The 22,407-nt window shown below is 42.6% G+C and overlaps 2 protein-coding genes and 1 long non-coding RNA gene across 3 annotated transcripts; 1 reads left to right on the top strand and 2 right to left on the bottom strand.

The window, feature by feature from the left end:
- The first annotated feature begins 6,229 nt into the window (after nucleotides 1-6,229).
- On the top strand, nucleotides 6,230-9,352 carry LOC143508438 (uncharacterized). Its single transcript, XR_013129351.1, has 3 exons — nucleotides 6,230-6,330; nucleotides 6,446-6,503; nucleotides 9,087-9,352. It is a non-coding gene; the product is annotated as an uncharacterized LOC143508438 (long non-coding RNA).
- tmem150b (transmembrane protein 150B) lies at nucleotides 8,103-13,209 on the bottom strand. The gene is made up of 6 exons (XM_076996928.1): nucleotides 11,505-13,209; nucleotides 11,365-11,424; nucleotides 11,177-11,250; nucleotides 10,952-11,077; nucleotides 10,614-10,793; nucleotides 8,103-9,254 (listed from the first exon to the last, which is right to left on the bottom strand). The coding sequence occupies exons 1-6, from the start codon at nucleotides 11,567-11,569 to the stop codon at nucleotides 9,067-9,069; spliced, it is 693 nt and encodes a 230-aa protein (XP_076853043.1). The 5' UTR covers nucleotides 11,570-13,209; the 3' UTR covers nucleotides 8,103-9,066.
- Nucleotides 13,210-13,349: 140 nt separating this feature from the next.
- adsl (adenylosuccinate lyase) lies at nucleotides 13,350-21,852 on the bottom strand. The gene is made up of 13 exons (XM_076996926.1): nucleotides 21,576-21,852; nucleotides 20,074-20,277; nucleotides 19,292-19,336; nucleotides 19,074-19,153; nucleotides 18,798-18,969; nucleotides 18,647-18,693; nucleotides 18,425-18,515; nucleotides 18,114-18,183; nucleotides 17,493-17,640; nucleotides 17,173-17,263; nucleotides 16,944-17,033; nucleotides 16,656-16,832; nucleotides 13,350-13,553 (listed from the first exon to the last, which is right to left on the bottom strand). The coding sequence occupies exons 1-13, from the start codon at nucleotides 21,720-21,722 to the stop codon at nucleotides 13,467-13,469; spliced, it is 1,449 nt and encodes a 482-aa protein (XP_076853041.1). The 5' UTR covers nucleotides 21,723-21,852; the 3' UTR covers nucleotides 13,350-13,466.
- Between the last annotated feature and the right edge of the window lie 555 nt (nucleotides 21,853-22,407).

Raw genomic sequence — 22,407 nt, 5'->3', positions numbered from 1 at the left:
ATCCTTGTACTGTACCTATAACTGTACTATAACCATGTACTGTAACTATAACTGTACTTTATCCTTGTACTGTACCTATAACTGTACTATAACCATGTACTGTACTATAACCCTGTTCTGTAACTATAACTGTACTAAATCCCTGTACTCTACCTATAACTGTACTATAACCCTGTACTGTAACTATAACTATACTATATCCCTGTAATGTGCCTATAACTGTACTATAACCCTGTACTGTAACTATAACTGTACTATATATATTTTCTGTAACTGTACTATAACCCTGTTCTGTAATTATAACTGTACTATATCGCTGTACTGAAATGATAACTGTACTATATTCCTGCACTGTAACTATAATTTTATTATAGTTATATTATAGCTGTATTATAACTATAACATACTAACAACATTGAGACGATCCCCATCAGACAGGTATAGCTTACGCATTCTGCTTTTGAAAGATCTGGACACGGGCTTCTAGAAACAATCACCATTCCAAAATGTCACAGTAAGAAATTAAATAGTTGAACATTCTGTCCTACTGTCTGTCCATAGCCAGGGACCTTCAAGGGCTCCACATAGCAGAAAGGTCAGAGCATTGAAAGAGAAAGGTCTGCACAACAGCCGTGGTGTTACGCAAAGGTTAGCACACAAAACAGAGCGAACCTCATACTCCAGCTGCTTCTGTGTGCCACATTCACCATCTATTAACAAGATTTAATCAGTTCACTACATTTGAATGAATTAATAAAAAGGTCAGAGTAAATAAAGTGTGTGCAAACATGCTCTGTGTAGTTCAATATACAAGATGCAGACAATATTCTCCTTCCGAACAACACACAATCATTTTTGCTGCAATAAAAGAGAGACAATATTTTAATAAATCTAAAGCCACACTGGCTTTGTTGTGGAATTTGAATTGCAGAGTGCTATGTGCAGTGTAAAGAACTAACATTGGTTCTATCTAATCTATGGACACAAGACCTTCTATGCTACTTTATAACTATGTCCATGTTAGTAATGTAGCTCTCAAGCTAGCAGGTTACACAGGAAACTTGCTAGCATGGGATGAATAACCCCACACAGTGCAAATGTCTTTACCACTAAACAAAGCTGAGTTTTAGCCAAAAAGGCTTTGATCAGCCACATGGCGCCTCCAGTCCAAGTGTGAGAAACCCATGAACTTCAGATGTTCAAGAGTGGAAAGAACTCTCTAAGATACACCCATATAGTGGATAATTACTGTTTACCCTGTATCCAGACAACAGCAGCTAAAGCAGAGAAAGAGAGAAATGTGTTAATGCTAAATGAAGATCAATTACACCAAAAGATGTCACACAAAGGCGGAGTGTGAGTAGAGTTGTGTGACTAAAGCTGTGTTGAAAGCAGTGGTTAAAGATTTGGATGGAGAACAGTTAAAGACTAGCAGGAGACAGAACTATGGTTTGGTGGTCTGTGTGAATGAGTGGACAAGACTTACTAAGTACCTTTGGTCCATTTTTTTCCCTTGTTACACCCCTGTTCTACAGGCTGTGTCAGCGATGTGAGTGTGTGTGTGTGTGTGTGTGTGTGTGTGTGTGTGAGTGTGTGTGTTCATTGTTTGAAATGGAGCCCCCTTTACTCATTGCAATCTTCAGTCATTAACAATAGTCCATTCTCTATACTCCCAAATCGCAGGCAGAATGGAACACACCCAGAAATACTGGGTGAGTGGCTGAGTGTGTACACGTGTGTGTGTGTGTGTGTGTGTGTGTGTGTGTGTGTGTGTGTGTGTGTGTGTGTGTGTGTGTGTGAGATGCTTAAGCCTGCATCTGTCTTTTGATCTCAAACTTTGTTTTCAACTCTATCTTCATATTTGCAATAATTGTGTATGTGTTGTGTTGTGTGTGTGTGTGTGTTTGACTGCTTCTGCATGTGAAGGATGTGTGTGTGTGTGTGTGTGTGTGTGTGTGTGTGTGTGTGTGTGTGTGATTGACTGCTTCTGCATGTGAAGGATGTGTGTGTGTGTGTGTGTGTGTGTGTGTGTGTGTGTGTGTGTGTGTGTGTGTGTGTGTGACTGACTGCTTCTGCATGTGAAGGATGTGTGTGTGTGTGTGTGTGTGTGTGGGAGATGCTTAAGCCTGCATCTGTCTTTTGATCTCAAACTTTGTTTTCAACTCTATCTTCATATTTGCAATAATTGTGTATGTGTTGTGTATGCGTGTTTTGTGTGTGTGTGTGTGTGTGTGTGTGTGTGTGTGTGTGTTTGACTGCTTCTGCATGTGAAGGATGTGTGTGTGTGTGTGTGTGTGTGTGTGTGTGTGTGTGTGTATGTGAGAGGGAGATGCTTAAGCCTGCATCTGTCTTTTGATCTCAAACTTTGTTTTCAACTCTATCTTCATATTTGCAATAATTGTGTATGTGTTGTGTTGTGTATGTGTTGTGTTGTGTGTGTGTGTGTGTTTGACTGCTTCTGCATGTGAAGGACGTGTGTGTGTGTGTGTGTGTGTGTGTGTGTGTGTGTGTGTGTGTGTGTGTGTGTGTGTGTGTGTGTGTGTGTGTGTGTATGGCTATGTGTCACTATCTGTAACTAACTGTATGACCACCATGTGGATAAAAATCTGAACTAGTCAATGGTTGCTCTGTCTGTCCCCGGTTTTACTGCTGACTCTCTGCTCTGTCTGTCCCCGGTTTTACTGCCGACTCTCTGCTCTGTCTGTCCTCAGTTATACTCTACCTACACTCTCTTGCATTTCCCATGTGCCCTCTGTGCCCAGTATGTTGCTACAGTCTGGGCATTTGACCTAAAAAAGTCTCCACCTCTCTATCTCAAAGAATAGCACAATGCCTTGATCCTCACTCGCTCCCTCTTTCTTTCTGCAGAGCCCAGAGCCAGACTTCCCCTGCTGTCACTACCATATCCAATATATCCAGCATCTCCAGCCTGTCTGTGTGCCTGCGCTGGCCCAGGCACACATCATTTCTAGAATTACCAATTGTCTAATGGTCCCAAAAGATGTGTGTGGCCTTTTCAGAAATTGTGTGTGCACGTTTCTGTGCAGATGTGTGTGTCAGTCCGCTAGCCTGAGCGTGTGTGTGTGTGTGTGTGTGTGTGTGTGTTTAGGAATGTGGTGGACGTGGCATTTTTGCACTAAAGGGCAGCCTCTACAGATGTGTGCCAGGGCTGGAGAATGAGATCATGACTGAAATGCCTACTCACTGCACCCAATGGCATGACCCCTGCGCCCTCGCTGTCTGTCTCTCTCCCTCATCCCGCGGTGTCTCTCGCTTCCTGTCATTTACGGCATTTAGCAGACGCTCTTATCCAGAGCGCCCTGTCCCTCTCTCTGTGTGAACAGGTGAACAGCCCTGCCTGTCAAAGGACAATAGTTGAGAAGTATAAAATGTATAAATAATAAATAATTACAACAGTGAACTGCACCAAAATTATGAAATCATTTTCTGCTCTTTTGGCCAGCACAGCTGGCCTGTCTCCCTGTGGTCTGGACCAGAGAGGTTCCCCTGGAGCTTGGTCGTGTGCAGATAAGCCCTACAGCAATGGACAGGAGGAACCGTTCTAGCACGGATGCCATTTGGAGTTTGGAGATATCGCCCATTGTTGACCCACGGAGGCAGAGCGTGGGGATAACTTTAATCTGGACTAGAACAGGCCACATAAACCAAGATTAAACTTTGGGTTAAAGCTACAACCTCCAAGGCATGTTGTCCTTTTAAAACAAAGAGAAGCCCAGTACGTGGAGGCCTGGTTGTTGTGTAAGACGCCGGCGACCCCTCTGGCCCCCTGCCAGTCACAGCACTTAAGGGCAGTGCAGAGGTCAGTATCGGAGAGCTCTGGCCTTTGGCTGTGCCGCGTAACTTCACCCCGGTGGAGTAATGATGTGAGTGGCTGCCGTGTGTAGATCAGCCTGTTCTGGGTGTGTGCAGAGGTGAATCTCTCTGCTTCATTCCTCTCACAAGTCTCCATCTCACCATGCGCTTCAACACACTGGCTCTGGCACAGACAGAGTTTACTGCAGCCTTTCAGCTTTTTCTACTACAAAATAAATAAACAGAGCAAAGCAAACTGAAATTCAAAGGCCAGTGTCCAGCAGGCAGAATTACAGATCATACAAGGGCATTTAGATACCAGATGATTCCCATGGCATTCCAGCACGTCTCTCTCTGTCTCTCTGTTTCTGTCTCATGTTTTCTCTTTCTCTTACTTAGGCCCTCCTTCCTATGACTGTTTTTCTCCTTTTTAATAAACTAACACGTAACGAACTACTTAGGACTCTGTTATAAGCCATTTCAGTCCCATGTGGTTGACAGGAGTTTCCCATTTTCGTTGTGTCTGTTTTGTTCCGTTTGCTACCCCCTTTCTCCCGTCTCTGTCTCCGAGAGCCATGTTATATGTATACAAACCCCTGCTACATTTTCCCATCAGAAAAAGAACTATGGCTCTTTCATGTCCAAACAAGCACCCATGATGCCAAGAAACATTATAATAATAAAACAGTTGGCATGCTTCAGTACAGTGTGTATTTCCTGGCTTGGTTGCTTATGTTTGTAACACAGATGACCAGTGCTGTTACAGCTCACAAAGTCACTCCAAACGCCCAGATGACCCTGCAGTCGCTGCATCAGAACTACACTGTCTGCAGGATCAAAGGCATTCCTAGCCTGCAGTGGTCACGTACCAGCCCTGTGTTAATGTAACCCTGTGGTCAGGGAATACACTGGCAGGTCAGCCATGAAAAACCTCCATATGGCAAAAAAGCATGATCAGTTGCTCCACTTTGTCTCATTGTGAGGCCGTCACACCACGAGGCTGCCTGTGCTTCTCACGTTTACTGCCGACGTGGAGATGACATTTATAGCTGGAATGGGGGGCCTTGCCCAAAGGCACTGACGCGAATTACTGAGTTACTAAGGGAGTTACTGAGCCCCAAATTTATAGCCACCTTTATCAAAGCTGTGTAGATCAATGCCCTACTCCCTTCTTTCTTCTCATCTCTCTCTCTCTCTCTCTCTCTCTCTCTCTCTCTCTCTCTCTCCCACTCCCTCTCCCTCTCCCTCTCCCTCTCCCTCTCATTTTGTTAACCAGTTGGGGGATAAAATCTTTGATGGTGGGGCCAGGCTTAGAAATGAAATGAAATTAAATGAAATTAAAAATGAAATGAAGGCACATGGAAGGGTCTTGGGAAGGGTCTAAGGAAGTGTGTGTGTGTGTGTGTGTGTGTGTGTGTGTGGGTGGAGGGGCACAAAGGGTGGCTTTCAGTAGTAATCAGCTCAGGTGTGTATATAAATGCTGATATCTAACTGCCTTTACAAATGCTAAAACATTGACCCTTTGGCCAAAGCCAGATCACCCACAGAAGGGACCAAAATAGCTTCACACAACACAGGAGACACAGAATGCCAGTCCAATTATCTTAAATTCAGAGTAGCACAGAGTAGAAACAGTAAAGATAATTCTAGATTATTTGGCAGCCTATTATGAACAACTACTTTAACAGAGCGCATTTAAAATCAGTGCATAAAGGTAAATAGCGATCAAAATTTCCTTAAATATAGGTGCTAGTATGAACTTGCAAACTACCAATTTGATGTTTGATTTTTGTTCAACAGAATTTTAATATGCAGCAGCCTGAGACTAGACAACTCTGTCGTTCGTGTAGGGACGTGCGTGCATTAAAAAGAATATTCTGTTTTAATTACGCCACCGTGCGTCTACTTTGTGCTTGTACACATTATGAAGTTTCCAAATGTTTTGAGGATTGTTCTAATACCGACGCAGCAATTTCTGTTACTCCATTTACCAATAACGCTAACAATAGCGACTGTAAAAACAAACATTTTAATACAATTTCATAAATTCGCAAGATTTGCCATTTTAGGCAATTTAATTTTAGCACATCGATTATAAAAGTAATTTATATAAATGTAATTTAAAAAGAAACCGACCCACTAAAATTTCCCACGGCGAACTGTAAAAAATAAAAAACGCTGAATTTTAATACTGACAAAAAACAATAAGAGAAGAACGATTTAGATAAGTAGCCATGTGCATTGACGAGTGAGAGGGACTGTAACGGGAGCGATTGGCAGGCGCACGCATACGCTGATCAGAGCAAGATTTATTCAAGACAAATCCATAATCGGAGCCATTAGAACGATCCAGGGTCACAAGGCCAACACGAAGCACGTGGCTTAAAACCAGGAAGTAAACAAAGACAGGTAACCAAGGAAACAGACGCTGGTGTAGGCTCTAGTGTAGGCCAGACGTATCAGATCCCTTATTTTAATGACCGTCGTGTGTTAATAACGAGATGGATGTTGCAGAAGGTTAGATGAGCATCAAATATCACTGTGCCTTTTGAAAAGTCTTCTAGTGCACTTGTAGTTAAAGTAGAAAGAACTTAAATACTTTTAAGCATATCTATGTTTATTTACAAAACAGAACTAGAGTGGATTTCTTGACATCAAACCTTTGGACTTATTCTTCTGGTGATTCCTTGGTGAGTCACAGTCCTTCGTCGAGTCACAATCAGAACCCACTGCAGTTTGGTTTGCACCGATTCACCTCAAATGTCTCTAACAATGAACAATAAATCAGAAAGGGAAGGTTGGGAACAATTTATATGTTGGTTTGATAAGACTTGTAAGAATAAAATGAATGATATGTATCAAAAACTCAAGTGGGTATTAGTTAAAGAATATGTGCAATATGTTTGATGAATGTAGGGGGAGCAACATCTAGAAATGTTTGCTGTTGACGCCATGGACAATTCTTTCAGAACCTTAACTAGGCTGGCTTAGAGGATCGGCTCCCTCTAGTGGTGGCTGGTGTTGTAGTCCAGGAGCCAACCCTTACAATGCCCCCCTTACATTTATATAATATATTTATAATCCTCAACTCCCTGGAGGATTTAGGGCAATGTAGCAAACTTGGATGCTGACTGATTTGATTACTGTTATGTGATGTGTTTCCCTCTCTTAGCTGAATTATTTGTTAATAACCTGCTCATGACCCATTACAGATCATGGCACAGCTCTGCTTGGCTAGCACAACACCTGCTGTCAGGTTGTGGTTCCTATGGCAGTGCAGTATTGCACCCTGAGCTGAAGAGGTCGGTAGAGGGTGTAGAGATATGAATAATAAACCAAGTCAGAGAAAAACATGAGAGACATACTACAGAGAGAGAGAGAGAGAGAGAGAGAGAGAGAGAGAGAGAGAGAGAGAGAGAGAGAGAGAGAGAGAGATTATCTATATTCTTGTCTGTATGGAATTTCCCTTTTTCACCATTCAGAGTTTCCCCACACCAGCATACAGCTATTGCACATGTGTATACATAAGCATGCACACACACATTGTTTTATTACTTTCCTTACTCTATCAATGTGTTTCTGAGCACAATTTACACAAAATTAGAACAAATTAAGCATTGGAACAGCACAAAGAAATAATCATATTTTGAACTTCCTTTAAGTAGAAATCAGGCTTCATCCTCCCACTTCTTTTCTTACCTCAGCCAGGTGTGCACCCTGAGAAGGGGGGCGGGGCCTTTGCCAGCCACGCCCTTTCATGTGCATATGACCCATATCACACTGGGGCAGGAGCACAAAGAGCTCTCAGCCACTGGAATACATCTGCAGGGCCCCCAGGGACACGAGATTCTGTGTGAGTCTCAGGAAGCCAAGCAGGCACACATAAGCCTATGTAAAGATAAAATATAAGTTGTAAAGATGTAAAGACAAAATATAAGTTGTAAAGATGAATGTGTTAACAGACGGCTTGATGGAGTCTCTGTGAGTGCTAACAGTAGTACACATTCCCTCTGCAAGGATTTAAGCATGTGTTATAGGATGAGGGAACCCTGCTAGGAACATATGCCTATAATAGAGAAGAAGAGCCTGTTTAGACCTCTGAACTACCAGCAAGAGACATGCATAATTTAGTGAGGTGCAATACTTTTTGAAGATATTTTTTTATCCAACAATAATAAAACTGATGTGAACAGCTTACTACAGACTGTGGAGATTATTCACTCCATGTTTATAAGTATCATTACACCCCACTAGATTGTCAGTAATTAGATGAGGCTTATTAGGTTGACTAGATGGTCAGTAATTAGGTGAGGGTTTGTAGTATGATTGTATGACAGGGAACAAGGAATCAGTGCTGTTAAATGTATGCAAAATAGCTTCAGCTGAAGGAACTGACATGTCAATCAATGGTGTTTAGGTGACTTTGTTGAAACAATGCCAGGGAAATGCTTCCTACATTCTCTGGAATTCCCCAGTGCTTTGTCTTCTTCAAAATCAAAACCCCAGGTGATGGTATTTTAGGTATGGGGAAGAAAGGTATTGGCAGCAAACAAATACACACCTCCTGGGTATGTTGCGGTTTACTTTCATTTGGTATTAAAACCATGGCATGATCTTATTGGTTAATATAATTTTTTTTTGCTGGCTTCGTGATGGTGTTTAAAGAAGGACAAAATTCACTGCACATCAACTAAAGATTCTGATGCAACTTCTTTGACTTCTGTCAAAGGGAGGATTATGAAGGATGAATGGCATATGGGTTACCAAGGCACAACAAATAGATTTGTATCTCAGGTTGAGTAAAATAAACACACATTTTTTCAGATGCACGTTTTATATCTTTTGACAAGCAAAAACTTAAGCACTGACAGCAGATTTGAGATATCTGAAGACAGCATTGAAAAAAGACGACCCTATTCAGAGAACAGTGGATGGTTATTAGGTTTTCTTACTCATGTCGGTTTGGATGGTGGTTGGTGGTGAAAATTGGTTTATAGTCCAAACAAATGGAGAATCTCAGAGTTCCAATCTTAAAAAGTGTGATATTGTCACCATGAAAACAAGCTCAAAGTAACTTCCTTCATGGAGAAGACTGGGTTACAAAAGATGGTTTTAATTTCCCTGCATTGTGCTCAGGGGATTTTAAACCATTGAATGGTGGTCTTGTTGTGTACTGTATGTAATGCTGCCTACATTAATGTTAAGTGAGCTTGTCTGTGTATCAAGTGTCCAGCCATGTCACAGTATTGCTCCCTACTCAATGTGCTCCATAGGTAATGCCCTGGTGGGGCTGCTGATCGCCTCCTGCACACGCAGCTTGTGGAAGTCGACGTGGCGGAACTCAGCCGAGAAAATGACAAAGAGCGCAAAGAGGCACATGACCACCGTCCACTCACAAACAGCAGTCGCTGAGCTGAGGCCATTTCTGTACAACACACTCACTGAGGCAGGGGTTAAGGACGAGGATGTTCAATATGTGTGTGGGTGTGGGCAGGAGGGTGTGTGGGGGCTACGAGTCCTACCACACTAGCTAAGTAAGCACTACAAGAACAGATATAAAATGAAAAATTACATAATGAGATTCAGTGATTATGAAAATTATTTTTTGATTGCATTGTTTCATCGTGGGCCAGTGTGTAAGGCAAACAGAATGTCTTGGCTTGTATCAGAAAGAATTCTGAAAAAAAGTTCAAGTAATGCAAACAGTATTTCAACTTGTCAAAATTCAACCCTCTCCAGGTACAGATCTAACTGACATAACTCAAAAGTGTATCGAGTCGGGTGAGACGCTTTATACCAGTTAAGTCAAGAACATTGAATCACTTTAATCCAAATCACCTCAGACACCTGTGATTGTAGTTCCTGATTGCAGTTACTGCAAGGATACTGACAGTGATGGCTAAGTTACCTTGAAAAAGTAATCCGATTACTGATTACTCCTTTAAAAAGTAACTTAGTTACGTTACTGATTACTTGATTTTAAAAGTAACTAAGTTAGATTACAAGTTACTTTAGTAGTTACATTCAGCAGCAAAATAAATTTTTCCAATACTCACTTTATTGGAAGTGCATTTTTAACAGTAACAATTGAAGCAGGTTCGGTAACCAATGCAGAAACTGCTTAATCCAAAAATCCAGAGGAGGGAAACTTTATTGATAACGCAACCCTGGCGCGCGCAGACCCCGCCCCCCCAGCGTCACTTAAAGGGCAAGACTCGCCGTGAGGAGTAGTAGTCGCTACAGTATCTCCTGACATTACGTTTGTGTAGCTGCGCGGTATTATTTGTAAATTTATTTGTAAACATAATACAAGCGAATTGTTCAGTCAGACAGCTTGTGAAACGAAATACCATTAAAATTTAAAGCATTTTAAAGTAGGCTACATTAGTCAAAATTCCAGCACTTTTCAAACCTGAAACACAAAGCAACATTAAAATTGGTCAGGTAAATGTTCCTTCCCCTGTTTTTGAGGGGCATTTCTTTATACTACCACATATCGTTACAGGAGGACACTGTTAAAAATGACTTGTAAAACGTGCTCGTGCTCTCACAGGGTCGCGCGCAGCGTGCGGAGTCGAGCGCTACGGTCAGACGCAAAAGTATAACAGCCAAGAAGAAAGTAAAAATATATATTTTTACTAGGGAATATAAAAATAGTAACGCACAGTTATTTGGATAAGTAACTTTAATCTGATTACTGGACTGGAAATAGTAGCGCGTTATATTACTCGTTACCGAAAAAAGTGGTAAGATTAGAGTAACGCGTTACTAAGTAACGCGTTACCGACATCACTGGATACTGACAATAACCAGGCAGGTGCAAATAGTGCAGAGGAGAATAGGAGCAGGCCCCGCCCACTTCCTGTCATGTGATGGCTCTGCATGGTAGGTGAGCCACATCTGAAGCCAGAAATAAGCCAAACCCACCAGAAATGCCAGGAACACCCCTGACAAGTGAGCAACCAGAACCACCATTTGCTAAGGATGAGAAACACAACAATGTAAACACCCATTCAGGATTGCCTTAAGAACTGGAATTCTGTGAAATATTAGACATAAGAATTTAGGCAAACTAGGGTACAAAATTTTGAATATTCACTATTCACATTTTCAGGGTCAAATATAAAGGGACGTAACTGAAAATTTCCCAGGATGGATTTTCCTACTGCGGAGATGATTCCCAGAACAAAACTGGCTGTGTTCACACGCAATGTACAACCCAAATCTCTCATCTGCTGGTAGCGTATACAGACAATCCAAAGAGCTAGAGGCAAAGAGAAGGAGAGCAGGAGAGAGACGTCAAGCTGAACACTGCTGTGATACATGTGTTACGTTGCTTAATGTAATGTCCTGTCGCAGTAGCCCTCATCCAACACAGAGCAGATGTTGCATATCTGTGAGAAGACACGGCTCTGAGGGTTATAGGAGCCACACGTGCTGATGAAACAGTCAGTTTAGTCAATTTTGCCTGAAATGATTAACAGCCAAGTCATTTTCTAAAGCTACTGCTGTGTCATGGGACAGCTGAGATATCATACAACATACGCCTACCTGATGTACGGAAACTCTACAGTCAGATCAATGGTGCCATTAGATACAGCTATTCCAAACCTGCCATGTAAACACATAGTAAGGGTGCATTGTAGAATGCATAAGAACAATTAAAGATAAAAATATATATAGAAACTTACACAGCCCATATGCCAACAGTGCCAACCACTGCCAGGGAAACAGGAAGTAGCGCCCATGCCCACATGATACACCAGTCAAGCCACCTGTCAACACACCATGTGACACACTTATGGGTAACAGCAGAGTCTCCCAGCTACATGTCAATGATATTGTGTAGCCTACAATGCATCAGTGCATGTCCCGAGTTAGGCTACTGTATGGGGTGTACATAAGACATATGAGAAAACAAACACATTTTGCATGTACAGGCTACAGAGTTGGCACTGAACAGTTTGGATGTTGAGGATACACAGCTAGATATGATGCACACTTTCTTAGTTACTGTGCATCTCACTTAAGAATCATCACATTTGCATCCACTTACACGAACAGAAGAAGTGACGCTGACACTTAGGGATCAGTATTAGATACTTCTTAATGTCGTCCTTTACCCAACATTACTGGGTAATGAGCACTAGAAGAGTGCAGTCCTTGGAACAGCTAAGATACTACGCAGGACCCTCAAGCTACCAGACCTCTAGCAGAGGACCTGCACTTGAAGGGTAAAGTGACTGTTGGAAGGTTGAGTGTGGAATTTTAACACATATAAAAAGATTTTCAGCAGGTCAGTTCCTATGTTTTTGTGCAGTTATGTCACTTGGCAGCGAAGGTATGGATTTTTGGCAACAATTCCTCCATGAAGACCACTTCTGGCCAGACCTCTCTGAAAGTACGGCAAAGTGGAAAGTTGTGAGCTGGTGGCACTGCTGGACACACCAAGTCCATCCCTTTATGACCACAGCATACCCATCTTCTGATGGCCTCTTGGTCTCTAAGAGTCCCTACTTAAACAGGTCACACTGAGGACCATGGACGCAAAGTGTAGCTGATGAGACACGCTTACTTCTTTTCAAAATCGTGTCCAGCTGATAAATTATGTTAGAAATACAGACAGATGAAAACATTTTCTGATTCCAAGTCACCTGCAATTGAGAACAATAGCTTGTAGTCATCATTTAGGAACTAGCATCATCATTTAGCCACAGATGAGATGTCTGTCTAATATTTCCACTACCACAATATGCAGCTACATCTGGGATACCTCAATTCCCCATGTGTAATATGTAACTTATTATACATTTTATAATGTTCCCCACATGAGAGGGAGAGATTTATACATTTTATAATGTTCCCCACATGAGAGGGAGAGATTTTACTCCTAACTTATTACTACCATCCACAAAACCGTGAATTAGCAATACATGGAGAACAGACAAATTCGCCTTACGATTTGTGTCCTTGAGTATATATTCAACTGTCTGCTCGAGTTTGAATAGTTCTTCCTCCCTCCGAATCGAGACACGCATTACCGTAAAATCTGGATTACTCTGCAGTGCCATCACACTCATGTCATAGTTGTCGGCTTTAATACTCACGAATGAAATAAATGTAGGGCATTACATTCAAGCAGAAACAAGAGTGTTAGTCGGTTAGTGATAAATGGTGACGTGGGTTTGAATTAGCTAGAAATAAGGATCAGTATTACTAGCGATAGTTTCAGAGGATCCTGAATCGGGTCCTGCTTAGAATGCAGCAAGAGTTCATATTGATTTCTGCAAACGTGTATTAAGACACATGGAATTGTTTCCCCGTTGAAATGCCCGTTTTGCATTATCTTTCATTCACCCATGTATTTCTCTGCGGCTTGGAGTAGCCTAAACCACGCATTCCCTCTTTATCACTTAATTATCACTTTTTCACACTATCAAAAATATTCCAACGATCCAGCAACGCTGACGGTGGCTCGATTATCTCTGCTACAGCACTACTGTAGAAAAAACACCATAACATCACGATGCATCAAATACAGGAAACAGCAAGGTTTATTGACAACGTTGATTTTTGACCGCAAAGTCGATGTCCTCATCACATTACGTTGCTTTTCCACTTTGATTCGTTTTATAGAAACTTGCTAGTGTGCCTCACAGTTCCAGCTCAATCTTAACATCCATTTTGCTATTATATGGCTCAAGCACTGGTTTGACTTCCTCAGAAAGAAATCTAGCCACCTGAGAGAGACAGAGAGAGAGAGAAACAATTATTTATAATTTAATAAATCCACAGAAAAAAATGCACTGTTCTGTAGCAAAAATTGAAAATCAACATATGTTAAAAAAATCTATTAATTCATAATTTAAAAAATCTGTATATAACTAATAACAATTAATGTATATTAGGGGTGCACGATATGGACTAGAATTACGATGTGCGATAACATTGTTGGATATCCCGATATCGATGTGAACCACGATAAATTAAGATTAAAATACAGAGATGTAGTGTCTCTCTGAACAGCAGCACGTTAACCCTTCGGTTTTGTTGACCTCACGTTTTTTACTTTAGTGTTCCCGGTCTTCAGAGACCGGTCTGTTTTAACACACAAAAAACCCTTGCAAACACCACCTTGCAAACACCGGCATAACGTGTGTGTGTCTGTGTCTGTAGGTGTGTGTGTAGGTGTGTCTGTGTGTGTGTAGGTGTGTGTGTGTGAGTGTCTGTGTGTGTTTAGGTGTGTGTGTGTGTGAATGAGTGAGTGTGTGTGTGTAGGTGTGTGTGTGAATGAGTGAGTGAGTGTGTGTGTGTGTGTGTGTGCACGCGCGCATGTAAATTCATGCACATGAGTGGCATGTCACACTCAGATCAGAGTGTGCCTTGCAAACATAGGCATAACATGTGTCTGTGTGTGTGTGTGTGTGTCTGTGTGTGTTTAGGTGTGTGAGTGAGTGAGTGAATGAGTGTGTGAGTGTGTGTGTGTGTGTGTGTGTGTGTGTGCATGTGTGTGAATTCATGCACATGAGTGGCATGTCACACTCAGATCAGAGGGGCCTTGCAAACATAGGCATAACATGTGTGTGTGTGTGTCTGTGTGTGTAGGTGTGTGTGTGTGTGTAGGTGTGTGTTTAGGTGTGTGTAGGTGTGTGAGTGAGTGTGTGTGTGAATTCATGCACATGAGTGGCATGTCACACTCAGATCAGAGGGGCCTTGCAAACATAGGCACAACGTGTGTGTGTGTGTGTCTGTGTGTGTAGGTGTGTCTGTATGTGTGTATGTCTGTGTGTGTAGGTGGGTGTGTGAGCGAGTGAGTGAGTGAGCGAGTGAGTGAGTGTCTGTGTGTGTGTAGGTGTGTGTGTGTGTGTGTAGGTGTGTGTGTCTGTGTGTGTGTAGGTGTGTGTCTGTGTGTTTAGGTGTGTGTGTGTGTGAGAGAGAGCGAGTGTGTGTGTGGTGTGTGTAGGTGTGTGTGTGTGTAGGTGTGTGTCTGTGTGTGTAGCTGTGTATAGGTATGTGTGTGTGTGTGAGTGTGTATGGGGATGTTTTCTGTCTGATAGATGAATATATTCTGAATACCCATTCATTTCCTGTGATGGTCACGCTTGACCGGCAACAACACAGATGTAAAACGTTGGTTTAAAACACACAAAATTCAATGAAAAAGATGATCATCACTTTTATATGTTCCAGTGCATAGTGTGGAGGATGGCATAAGGCCTTGCAGCAATCAGATGTAAAACACAATATTTATGAGTGGTTTAAGTTGTAAATCGGTCAGATTTGACCCGAACACGACAGGAGGGTTAATTCGTTTTTTTTTTTTACTGTGTAATGAATCCAGAATAATTCCAAATATTTTGCAGGTTTATTCAACAATAGATTCAATCTAGGTTTATACTTTCACGAGTGAGCGACTCCGCACACCCCGTTAACCTCCGCGAACGGCGGAAGCGTTTAATCTTGCCGTGTCACATTCTTTGCAGTGTTGTCCGAAACGATATGTAGGCCTAGTAGTATAAAAAAACACCCCTCAAATACAGGGGAATGAACTTTTACCTGACCAATTTTAATGTTGCTTTGTGTTTCAGGTTTGAAAAGTGCTGGAATTTAGGCTAAAGTATTTGAAAAGGCTTGAAATTGTAACTACTTCGTTTCACAACAAATATCTGTCTGACTGAACAATTCTCTTGTATTACGTTAACAAATACGAGCCTCTTGTAATTCCAGGACGAAACATGAGAGAACGTGAAGACGTTAAGATTGGGCGTTTTGAAAATAAATATCCATTAAATAATGTGATAAAAAAGCGAATTATTTCGAATCATTTAGAGTATTTGTATAAATATTTAATTCAATAACGTGCTGGGAATTATTGAAATGGACCTTGAAAGTGACGTACAAGTGCTTGAATTCCACCTTGTATAGGTGTATGAACCCCGCAAACATGACTGTTCTCATTGCGCCGAGACGCGGCGCGCGCGAACTTTAAATAAATAATAACATTAAATAATGTGATAAAAAAGCGAATTATTTCGAATCATTTAGAGTATATGTATAAATATTTAATTCAATAACGTGCTGGGAATTATTGAAATGGACCTTGAAAGTGACGTACAAGTGCTTGAATTCCACCTTGTATAGGTGTATGAACCCTGCAAACATGACTGTTGTCATTGCGCCGAGACGCGGCGCGCGCGAACTTACAAAATTCGAGAGGTGCACGACCTCGTGAATCGACAGCGCGCGAGGCCATTGCACACGGGCGAAGCCACCGCGATTACGTTATTTTCGCCTCCCGGACCCTCGCGCCGCATCAAGTGTAAACCAGGCTTAAACCAAATCGCGTGTCTGATGAGGGTGTTCACCCCACTCCAGGGTTGCCAAGTCCTACAAAAGTTTTCCGCACAAAATCTGCGAGTGTGAACTAGAGACAAATTAAGTATTATATCGCGATTGATTCTTAGTGTTGACTTGTAACTTCCGCAGTAGTCCAACTCAAAAGTAGCCCAAAAAACCGCACCGCGCGGCCCCAGAATTTTTACCCGCGGCTGGATTTTCAAACAAGCCCAATTTGGCGTGAAAACCGCGAACCTGGCAACTCTGCCTCACTCTGCCTCTTGCCTACTTACGTCACGTGATCATAGTCTGCAGCGCGAATAGCTCCCTCTATTGCTGGACGAGGATAACGCAATTTGAGTTTGCTGTTATTCAAGGAGTTATCGTGGCTCTTTCGATGTGTTTATCGTGAAACTTCACATCGCGATAACGATAAAAATACGATTAATCGTGCAGCCCTAATGTATATGCATACATGCACACATGCACAGTGATGTTTGCTGTACCTGTTGTGGGGCTCGGCCAGTGAATGTTGTCGGGTCCAGCAGAGCGTCCAGCTGGTGGAGTATTGGGGTGAAGTAGGGGTCAGCCTGCACTCGGTCCAGGAGGTCATTATCCCCGCCGTCCTGCTTCACTACGGCCGCCGCCTGCTGAGACAGCACCCGAATCTTCTCATGGCACTCCTGTTCTCAGGACATGAAACACGAGGTCAGGTGTGTCAGAACGGGACAGTGTGGATGCTTGTGATCCATCAGCGACGCCACTGAACGTTTAGCGAAGGTTGAGGCTCTTACCTGCCTGTTCCCTCCTGCCTTAACCATGGCCATTATAATGTTCTCAGTGGCCATGAAGGGCAGCTCATGCCGGATGTGCCTCTCGATCACCTGCAGAAGGCGGCAAAAGGAAGATACAGGTGCTGAGTGGAAGAGAGATGATGTATACAGACAAGTGATATACAGTGAAATACAGACAGGGAGACACACATCTTCCTTCTCCAGGCGGTCACGAGCCACACACACACACCTTCGGGTAGACCACCAGACCCTCAGTGATGTTCTGCAGTGTGCTGAGGATGATATCAGCTGTGAGGAAGGACTCTGGCAGAGAAATCCTCCTACACAAAATTGAGGAGACACACACTTTCAGAGCAGTTTTTAAAATATTATTTATATATACATTATATATATGCAGCAACTTCCTAAATGCAAATTAGAAATGAGAACAATTGTTTGAGTCAGTGTTTAGATAGCAAAGAGGTGGAGAAATCTTGTCAAATACATTTAAGTGTCAACAAATCATGCAGGTAACAATGAGTGAAGAGTGGTCTCAGCTGTGGGCGGGACCTGTTCGCACTGTCATCCAGAGTTCTCTCCAGCCACTGCACTGAGGCTGTCTGGAGCGGATCAGACACCAGCGCCATCAGGTGGCGGGCCAGGCTACAGCAGCGCTCAGCACGCATTGGGTTCCTCTTATATGGCATAGCACTTGAACCTGCATGCACATTACATATTTATGTATTATATATAAATAAACCATGGTGTTATTTAATGCACTGTGCCTCTCAAGCTAAGACATTTAATAGGTTCATTAATTAAAAGTTATTCCTCTCTGTTAACAAAATGTCTCCATGGGTAGATCAGTAAAGGTAGATCAGGTCTATGTTGGCCTGTTGGATGATCATCTACATCTACTGCAGCAAGAAGCACTAAACCATGTGTGATGAAATGGTCAGAGGGGACATGGAGACAACGCACGGACAACTGCTGTCCTTATAAAGCACATACTGAGTCAATTCAGAAGTGTGCAGGTGTGTGTGTGCAGCATTATCAAGGTAGCATCGATCGTGTTTCAGGTCCTTTACATTTCTGTCATTTTGGTACAAGCCGCGTATTTCATATTTCACTAATGCCTTCACCACCACGCACACAGATGCATTACAGACACACAAACACCACTTTACGTGCCTATCTGCTCTTTCTCAAACGGTTCTTCAATCTCTTTCTGATTTGCCAGCAGGCGGATGTCCGTGCAAATCTATGAGAAGACACACAGAACAGACAAGTTCAGTAATGTTACTGCAAGGATACCGGTGACTGCAGCAGGGTCTTGCTGCTCTAGCTGGGTGGAGGGAAGTGTCAGGAAGGCATGTTTTGCTGTTGTAGGTCACACCAATCTTTTGGGTGTAGCTCACAAACTGCATTACTATTAGGGTGAATGACATTCAGTTGTAATACACCAAGCATGTAGAGTTGGTTTTTAAATGTGCTGGACATGCCTTGTGCACAGTGGATCCTAGACTGGCCAGTACAGACAGCGAGTCAATGTCCACTTTCCGGCTATACGTCTGCCCTGTGACCAAGTATGACCTGAAAGAAAACAATACATTATACATACACAAAACTAAAAAGTATTCATTTAAGAATTATATACCTTCTACTGTATACAATGTTATGAAACCCATGAAGCCCATGTTAGGAGAACGGCTACACAAGCTCACTTTTTAAAACCAGCCATTTCAGTGACCATTTTATCCAGCTCCTCCACCTGAGAGACATGAGAGAATCAAAGCTGTAGCCACAGACACAAAGCCACCCACAGCCACGCCGTTGGAACAGAACGAGCTGGAAACACCGGTGAAGATCTCCAACCTTATCATGGTCTCCTTGGAAGAGCTGCAGGAAGCTGGCTTGTGTTCCTGTGGTGCCTTTCACCCCCCGGAAACGCAGATCATCTCGAGCTCTCTGGAGGTTGCGCATGTCCATGACCAAATCCTGCAGCCACAGGCAGGCGCGCTTCCCTACTGTGGTCAGCTGTGCTGGCCTGGTAGAGGAGGCAATGGTAAAAACACCAGAAATGGTGAAAACACACTGCAAATCACACATCCTGTACTGTTGTAGTAGTGTGGAGAGTGGAAACCCACTCACTGGTAGTGGGTGAAACCAAGAGTTGGCAGGTCTGCATATTTCTCGGCGAAGTTAGCCAGTCTGTCAATAACGCGGGCCAGCTACAGAGAGAGGAGGAGAGGGAACACATGAGGGAACATGATGAAGATGGACAGAGAGAGGGAGAAATAAGTGAGTGAGAGGATAGTGATGATAGATGGGAATATTCACTTGCCTTATGAAGTAAAACCAGAACTCACCTTGGGCAGCAGGATGTCAAATCCATCACGCAGCATAATCAGATCCTAGCGAGAGAACAGCACAGTTTTGTTCAGTGTAATACTCACATATGTGAGAGTATCTCCAACCTGCCTATGCCATACATCAGTAGCGAACCGTGACCATTAAACCTGGGCCCGCTACCACCACCCCCCGAAAAAAATAACTTATCCTCTCCTAATAAACTGCAATAAAGAAAAAACTGAGATGACAGTACAGCTTTAGAAACGCAATAAACAATAATATCTGTACTAGATAACTTCTTAAGCAAAATAAGGTTCCAACAAAATAAGGTCCACAGCTCCATGTTCCTCGGAAGCGGAATATGTAAACAACGCGCACGAGGGCATCAAAGGGATGAATCGAAACTAGCTAGCGGTGGTACGCTAACGACAGCTAGCGTCGTCACAGCGGGCAGAAATGATCATACAGTTAATCCCGCCCACTAAGAGGGAAGATATGATTGGTCAATTTTACTGTCATTTGAAACTGGTATTGCGCTGAATTATAACTGCCAGGCCCTCTGTAAACGAACAGCGGGCATCACAGTCTTGATAGGGGGAGACACAGGCTCACAGGCTTCCACTTAACCCCTCACATTCCAACACAGATTTTTGTAATTGTTTAGATGTCGATTGTAAAACTGTAAGTAGATAAAATAAAATTGGATAATTATATATAATGTTTTAAGAATATTTTAGGCCCTCTGAGAGGGCGTAGAGGTTCCCCACTGCCATACGTGGCCCTAGGTGCATCTCCTCACCGTGTTGTCTCCCACATAACAGGAAGTAGCACCCAGATGTATGATGGGAGCAGCGGTGGGGCAGCAGTGGGCGAAGGTGTGCACGTGCGCCATGACGTCGTGGCGGAGCTTACGCTCTTCCTCTGCCGCCCTGGCGAAGTCGATGTCCTCCACGTGGGCCTCCATCTCGCTCAGCTGCGCATCCGTGATGGGCAGACCCAGATCCTGCAGTGAAAGAGCACAAGAGAGACAGACAGACACTGTGTCACTACGCAGAATGTGAAGAAGCTATGATCAACCAGAACAGTACCGACATTTCAATACAAAACAACCAATGATGGCCCTGTAAGCAAAATGGCTTTAACTTAAAAACCACCTTAAAATAAAAAATTAAAAAACAGCAAATTTCACAGCAAAAGGTGTACTGGACAGACTAAGGTCTGTGGATGTAACCCTTGGAGTGAGAAAGTCAGACAAATAGAAAGAACTTTTGCAAAGCAATAAGACCACACAGAACCTAGTAACTGCTATACAATATCCTCCTGTTTGAGACATTACCTAACCAAGTTGTTGCAGGATACTACTGCCACATTTTCTGTCGCAAGCTATGAATAGTTGCCACTGCTGTTGGTTACTACTGGTGCTGTGAAGGAAAAGCAAATCTCTATGGACACCCTTCTTACGCATACATTTATATATAGATATTTTAAACTGTGCGCACATACAAACACGCACACAATAAGCACTAAACTTTCAAAGCAGTATTCACACCCTTAAGTGTGCATTATCTGCTCTTTATAGAGAACAGATATTTTCAACTAAAGTAACCACATTGTAAAGTAGTTTAAGTATTGTAAAGTATGTAAAGTGATATATCAGACTACCAACCAATTAATGAATGGATAACACACCCATGTCTGTTCAGACTTTCACCAACAGAGTACAGAGAATGCTGCGGTCATTCCTGCTGTGTTAATAAAACAGACTGTTGTCTGGGTTGTGGTCTTGGTTTGGGCTCAGTGCAGTTGGTCTTTAGCACAGCGTCTAGAACACAGGATATATCACAGGAATCCCTTACACCTCTTGACCAGAGTGACATTTCCCTATTTGTGATGAAGGGGAGTCCAGTGACGAGTTTACACTGAGATTATCTCCTCTCAGTAGTATTTAAGATTAGGTGACCGACACAGTCAGCATGTTTTTAAAGATTAAACTCTGAGGTTGTGAAATGAGAACGAATCTATGAAATCTATGAGGCAAAGTTAGTCAGCATACATGCATTCACCAGATCAAGAGAGCACATGAATTAACCTGAACTCACAGAGTGCCGAGGACGTCCTTAAAACTATTTTAGAAGGAGGTAACTTGAGATGAATAACTGTACAAGGTCGAGAACCTCAATCTCAGAATACGGAACCGGGAAAACCTTGATAACGGTTAGATACGACGACGCCGTGTAATTGTATTAAATGTAGCTAGAACATTAATGAGACAGTTATCGAGACACACAAAAACCTTCTAACCTTCTCAGCTTTGGCCAGGTATATCCACAGCTTCCTCCAGGTTGTAAACTTCTTTCTGTCGCTGAAGTTATAAGCCATTTCTTTGCTGGCGTATCGGGAGACCAGCGGCGACCGGTATTTCATGAACTCATCCACAGATGCCTCCATTCCTGCGTGGGACAGATGAAAAACTGAAGCTGTAAAACTGAGGGAACTTCTCGCTCACTCCACTTCAATGTTGTGCACACAACGAGTAGAAACGCTTCTTCTCCTCCTCATCACCTCTTCTTCGTTCAGCATTTTTGGCAAACGTAAAGCCTCCAAAGTGCATTACTGCCACCTATTGCGGAGAAGTACGCGTAACAGCCAGACAGTCGTGGGATTTTATTACCATGTTTCATCCAAACATCAGTCAATAGGCCTCACCAAAAATTTAGGAATCAAAGACGTTTCTGTAGGACTGTTGACAGGCCCGTGTTTGTGTATCTTCCTTTGCTAACAGCATGGTAGATGAGTTCGATGGACAAGGGTTTCAGGTAATGTCTACACCTCAATATCTGCACATATTGCGAAAAATCAGTATCGCCAGAACCTGAAACCATGATTTATTGAAAAAAATTATGTGAAATTTAGTCAGGTATTGCAGCGCGATCGTTTGATGCAAAGAGAAACATATCAGAGTTCAGTCTTTTAACCTTGAAACATTTATTAAAGCTTACAAAGATCTTTGGAGAGCAGCAAATGTGCACACAAACTATGTGTAGCACACCAAATGACTAAACCCTTGTTACTCACACCTGCTACCTTATCAGAAAGAGAGTGTGGGCTCTGCCAGTCACACTGTGTCCTGCTT

The sequence above is a fragment of the Brachyhypopomus gauderio genome, chromosome 2 (assembly GCF_052324685.1).
Source record: "Brachyhypopomus gauderio isolate BG-103 chromosome 2, BGAUD_0.2, whole genome shotgun sequence".
In the NCBI taxonomy this organism is placed as follows: Eukaryota; Metazoa; Chordata; class Actinopteri; order Gymnotiformes; family Hypopomidae; genus Brachyhypopomus; species Brachyhypopomus gauderio.
The sequence above is the reverse complement of the archived record's forward strand: the minus strand, read 5'-3'. Positions and strand labels throughout refer to the sequence as shown.